Below are 6,665 nucleotides of genomic sequence, written 5' to 3' on the forward strand. Positions count from 1 at the left end.
CATTTTACATTTTATGCACAGGATAATGAACAGAATTGAAAGAATGATGTCAGTTACCTAAGAAACAGCAAGATGATCATCAAATGACCTCAGTGGCTTTAGTGAAGGTCATTTACTTTAACCTCTTTGCCTCACAGGTCATCTTTAATTTTTGTCATAGTTAATATGTTTTGGGAACTGAATCTCCCCATAGAAATATACTGATGCCATGTAAGGAAATCCCATAAGCATTTGAAGGAAAAGTTTAACTTTGCATTGTAAGGAACATAATTATTGGCACTGACCTATTAGTAGTCTCTTGGATGTTCATTCTTTTAATCCCAAATGTTTTTGAGACCAAAATTTATATTCTGAAATTCTATGAGACTTAACACCATAAAAAAAAATCAGTGTGATATTATAAAGCTCATCTTGAAGCATTCATGAAGGGGAAGTATTTAAATTTATTTTTACTTCATTATTAGCATCCATAAATATTTATTTATTTGAATTATTTAGCGTTTTTTTATCGTTCTCAGATTTCAGTTTCTCACCTATCTAGCTCTTCTCACGATGAAGGCTATGACAAATTAACACGAGATTTAAACTCAGTGCATGCTGACCTTTTCTGATGATAAGGTAAATTTTTAAAATATACAGGTAGGAATGCAGCTTAATTCTGTTAAATCATTCAGGCAAGTACATTGAAAGTTACTTGTAACATAGATGAATAATTAAATAGCTTATATTTAACATTTTATTTTATTTTATTTTTTAAAGATTTTATTTATTTATTCGACAGAGATAGAGACAGCCAGCGAGAGAGGGAACACAAGCAGGGGGAGTGGGAGAGGAAGAAGCAGGCTCATAGTGGAGGAGCCTGATGTGGGGCTTGACCCCATAACGCCGGGATCACGCCCTGAGCCGAAGGCAGACGCTTAACCGCTGTGCCACACAGGCGCCCCTATATTTAACATTTTAAAACAAGAAAATAAAACGTTCAGACTGTGCCTTTATTTTGATATTTCATTATGGAAAAATAAACCCATTTTGACCATAGAATTTNCATTTTAAAACAAGAAAAAAAACGTTCAGACTGTGCCTTTATTTTGATATTTCATTATGGAAAAATAAACCCATTTTGACCATAGAATTTACATAATTAGACACACTGGACAATATATCCTAATGGCTCACTAAGTAATGATAGAAGATAGCCTTTGAGGGAAACAAAATTTATTCTCAAAAATCATATTTTTTAAAGATTTTTTTTTAGTTTATTCTTTTGAGAGAGAGAGAGACAGAGAGAGCACAAGCAGGGTAGAGGCAGAGGGAGAGGAAGAACCAGACTCCCCGCTGAGCTGGGAGCCAGACATGCGGCTCAATCCCAGGACCTGGAGATCATGACCTGAGCCAAAGGCAGACGCTTAAGCATCTGAGACACCCAGGCATCCCATCTCAAAAATCAAAATAAGATTTAAGATTTTTCTCTTCTTCTAAGTATTATAAAAGTAAAATATACAGGGCAAGCTTATTTTATTAACTTTTAAACTATTGTGATATAGTTCAGAAAATCTTATATAAATTCCCTAGAAAACAGGAAAGAAGTACATAGATCATATAAGAGACTGATACATAATTTTTTTAATGATAAATCTTGAACAATTTCCTTTGTAGGCTATTCTTCAAAATTAGCACTCTCAATTTGCAGAAACCATAGAGGTCAATAAGGATCAGTGGTAGTATACTGACAACAAGTTCACCTATCTCAGGTCTTTGAAGCTAGGACTGGAATCAATACTTTTTTTCTCTATAGCATTAAACAACTGTTATAAGAAGTACAAGCCATAGCTAAACTCAAATGTCTAAAATTCTAATAAGGAAACTGTGCATGTATATATGAGAAAAAGCCATGTAGATTACACAGAAGCAATTCTAGGTTGTGTTGGGTATAGGATATGCTTGAGGATGCAGGAAGTGAAAATTACTGTGTTCTGGGGCATTTAGTTAAAACTTTCTTAAGTAGCATTATATGTAAACTATGCTTTGCATAAAGAAGGAAAGTATTTAGAAATCTGGGCAAAAACCAGTAGGAATGACGGCATGGACAAAATCAGTTTTTATGGAAATGGATCTAATACCTGGAAAAGGGATGAGCGAAGTGATAATACATAGATTTTATTTCCTTTAATATCCAAAATAATTTTCTTTAAGATGAAAGTCCTATTCTTAATCCATAGTGATCTTCATGTAATTCTTAAGATATAAATGTAACACATCTCTTATATGCTATTTTCAAGCATTCACTCCACTGGGAGAGTATATGAAAACTTTTTCCTCACTTAAAAAAATGTGTATATATGAAAATTGCAAATTTATTTTAAGGATCTTTTATTTTTATTTTTTTTAAGATTTTATTTATTTATTTGACAGAGAGAGAGAGACAGCCAGCGAGAGAGGGAACACAAGCAGAGGGAGTGGGAGAGAAAGAAGCAGGCTCCCAGTGGAAGAGCCTGATGTGGGGCTCCCAGCCAGAATGCTGGGATCACGCCCTGAGCCGAGGCAGAGGCTTAACGACTGAGCCACCCAGGCGCCCTTATTTTAAGGATCTTTAATACAAAAACTGACACTGAAATTATACCAAATATGGGTATGCTAGATTTTTACTCTATCTATGCATGAATTCATAAATACAAACCTTACCCACTGTAAACATTCTTCTTGGAATTATAAAAATAGTCATGGGAATGCTGATATTCAGATTTGAGGTTATGAAGCTGACATTATAGGGGGATGAATGTCCCCTAGAGGTTTGTGTGCCTGTATCCAGAGATCAGAAGGAAAGTTTGAAGACGCTCCTCTCTTTGTTGTAAAAAGAAAAATTCGGGAGGAAAATTATACACACTCTAAATTAGAATCTTATATCTCCAGAATTGCTATCTCAAAACAGAAGGTGGATATGACTGAGGGTAACTACTCCTTGACAACTGAATTTATCCTCATGGGATTTACAGATCACCCAGAGTTGAAGAGCCTTCTGTTTGTGGTGTTTCTTACTATCTATGTGATCACCATGGTGGGGAATCTTGGCCTGGTGGCATTGATTTTTATGGAGCGTCGTCTTCACACACCAATGTACATCTTTCTGGGCAACCTGGCTCTAATGGATTCCTGTTGTTCTTGTGCTATTACGCCTAAGATGTTAGAGAACTTCTTTTCTAAGGACAGGAGGATTTCCCTTTATGAATGCATGGCACAGTTTTATTTTCTCTGCCTTGCTGAAACTGCAGACTGCTTTCTTTTGGCAGCAATGGCCTATGATCGCTATGTGGCCATATGCAGCCCACTGCAGTACCACACCATGATGTCAAAGAAACTCTGCATTCAGATGACCACAGGGGCCTACATAGCAGGAAACCTGCATTCCATGATTCATATAGGGTTTCTCTTTAGGTTAACTTTCTGTGGGTCAAATCAAATTAATCACTTCTTTTGTGATGTTCTTCCCTTATACAGACTCTCCTGTGTTGACCCTTATATCAATGAATTGATGATATTTATCTTTGCAGGTTCAGTTCAAGTCTTCTCTATTATCATAGTCCTAATCTCTTATCTCTGCATCCTTTTCATGATTTTCAATATGAAATCCAAAGAGGGAAGAGGCAAAGCCTTATNACTATTATCATAGTCCTAATCTCTTATCTCTGCATCCTTTTCATGATTTTCAAAATGAAATCCAAAGAGGGAAGAGGCAAAGCCTTATCTACTTGTGCAACCCACTTTCTCTCTGTCTCAATATTCTATGGTTCTCTTCTCTTTGTGTACGTTCAACCACATTCAGTTAAAGAAGAGGATAAAGATTTACCTGTTGCTGTTTTTTATACTATAGTAATCCCTTTATTAAACCCTTTAATTTATAGTCTAAGAAATAATGAAGTAATTAATGCTATGAAAAAAAACATAAAGAAAATTTTATAACATTCTAAAAAAAATCATCCCCTGTGGGATATTAACTTAAATTTGATAAATTGTTTTTCAAAATCATGGAATATTGAGAAAGTAGAAAATGACCACTTTGTACATAAAACATTCCATTACTAAAACATGATAGTATAGGAGTCAAATAAATAAGGTCAGCAAGGATACATTCTGCTACAAAGTATTCCCAAATAAGCTACTAGCTCCCAGCAAGAACGAATTAAATAATTATTCTTGAGGTCACAAACTGTGTCACCAAAAAATTAGCCAAACTATTAACTGTTTCAACATATAATGAGTTACAATTTTCAACAAAAAACAAATNCTAAGCTACTAGCTCCCAGCAAGAACGAATTAAATAATTATTCTTGAGGTCACAAACTGTGTCACCAAAAAATTAGCCAAACTATTAACTGTTTCAACATATAATGAGTTACAATTTTCAACAAAAAACAAATACTAGGAATAGAAGTCAGTATATATAAAGATTACCTCCATTTAATATTGTTGACAAATTTCTGGAATTCCAAAATATAATCTTACCAACTCTGGCACATTCCAGGTTCTCAAGAATTAATCCCATCTGAAAATACATCATCCATCAGAAGTAACTGAATATATTTGATTCCTAATTTTCTTTGAGTTTGTTCAAGAGAATATATTTGAATATTAATTCACACAGAATATCTATTCACAAATCAAGAATATTTTCATCCTTAAAAGGGGAAATTTTGGCATATATATTTGTCACAATTAAAAAATATTAAAAACAAGAAAAAATACTAATAAAAATGTAGTGTTATTTAATTTTACTCTCAAGTTCTCTGAAATACAGTATCTGTATACTGGTGATTTATCAATCTGTAGTTTAAATAGATGGTATTCATACTGAAATCCATATGGACTTGTGTATTTTCATATAGTTTGATTAGATATCCATCAAAAATGAAGTGCAATCATGAATACATTAAACTAATTGAAGGGGTTTTTCTCTCTGATATTACTTATCTTGTTTGTTACTAGGAATTCCACCAACCTGTATTGATTCCAATGTAAATTACTGATACATTCACAGCATTAACAAAAAGTTGGAGATGCTGTAAAGCACAAATGAGGCACAAAATAGTGAAAATTCTAAATTCCTAAACAAAAATATTTATTGATCACTTACATATACAAATATAAAAAATTAATTTACTGAGAACATGTTATCTGCTAGGCACAAAACTAGACATTTCATATATATTACCTACCAACTGGTTAGACATGATTTTTCATGTCTTTTCTCAGTAAAAACCTCATACTTTGAAACATTGAGAAGCTTGCTTAAGTTCGTCCAGGTGATTCAGCTAGAATTTGTATCAATGCTGCTTGGGAGTTTAGAAAATGGAAAGCTTCGTCACCTAGGGTGTTTAGTCCTTATGTAGCTTCAGAAGTAAGCTGTGCCTTAAAAATGATTTTTTAAAAAGGATGTTTGGAGGAAAAAAGGAGTATGACCACAGTCAATGTGTATGGAAATAAGTGTGACACTGGGAACTGAGGTGAAGGAGGTGAACCATGGACAGAGTCAGAAAGCTGACAAAACTGTTGTTAAGAGCTGTTGCCAAATATGGGAAATAAAGGTGGAAGGGGATCAGGTTACTGAGAATCTTAAATGTCACCCTAAGGAATCTGAATTTATATCAGAGGCATCAGACACCAAATTCTTCCTAGAACCAGGTAATATGATTGTATTTTTCAGAAAACTAATCTGGCAATTGATTGGAGTGAAGCTGGAATCAATGAGGCTAACCTCAAGCATTCCTATATTAGATGATGAGAGCTGACACTGGAGGATAAATGGAGAGGAGTGCACAGATATAAGCAACTTTTTAAAGAAAAAATTGTAAACTGTAACTACTGGATAATAAAATGAAGGTATATCTTCTTCCTTGGGAGTACCAACCTAGTTGTAACAGATTTCCTATCACTAATACTTAAAAAGGTACCTGACATATTTGGCCATTCACTAACCATTTCCTGTAATATATTTTAATATAATCATTTAAGTTAATATACAATAGGTTTGTTATTTTTAAACAAGTCAATAAATAATTTTTAATTTCTTTTTTAAATTTCTAATATTGTAAATACTGTTAGTTATAACCCACATAAACAAAGCTCTACAGAGTCCTAAACACTTTTTTAAAGAGTGTAAAGGAATACAGATACCTGAGTTAGATGAATGCTGTTTCTTTGTATCCACTATTTTAGGGGATATTTTTAGTTGTTAGATTCACATGCTTTGATCCCTTTCCCTTTTTCAGGGGTACCATAAATTCTGTTTATGTATTTCCGCACCACCCACTTCCAACCCTTAGCAACACTGAAGCCTACAGGTCTGTTAAGGGAAGAGACTGTGACTTATTTGGGGCCAATGAGACAAAGAGGTAATTTTGTGGAGGTTTCAATATGTTCCCTTTATTTTGAAAAAGATCCACAGAAAAAGGTAGTCTTTCTTCTTCTGAACGTCATGCTGTGTGGATATGAAATCTGGCACAGTCTATAAGCATTTTACCTTCAAAAGAGAGACCAGCCTGGAGATGAAGTCAACACACAAAGGAGGGCATAGCTGACCCATTAACCATCCTTTCTCATTTTACATTGCAACAGATCTTCTTAATGTTAAGCTTGTTAAAATAAAAAATGCTTTTATTGCAACTGAATAA

General features: G+C 34.0%; 1 protein-coding gene across 1 annotated transcript; it reads left to right on the forward strand.

Moving 5' to 3' along the window:
* Positions 1–2,938: 2,938 nt before the first annotated feature.
* Positions 2,939–3,957, forward strand: LOC100481394 (olfactory receptor 5K1). The gene is made up of 2 exons (XM_034650688.1): positions 2,939–3,641; positions 3,731–3,957. The coding sequence occupies exons 1-2, from the start codon at positions 2,939–2,941 to the stop codon at positions 3,955–3,957; spliced, it is 930 nt and encodes a 309-aa protein (XP_034506579.1).
* Positions 3,958–6,665: the final 2,708 nt, after the last annotated feature.

This window comes from Ailuropoda melanoleuca, unplaced genomic scaffold (genome assembly GCF_002007445.2).
Source record: "Ailuropoda melanoleuca isolate Jingjing unplaced genomic scaffold, ASM200744v2 unplaced-scaffold2963, whole genome shotgun sequence".
NCBI lineage: Eukaryota > Metazoa > Chordata > Mammalia > Carnivora > Ursidae > Ailuropoda > Ailuropoda melanoleuca.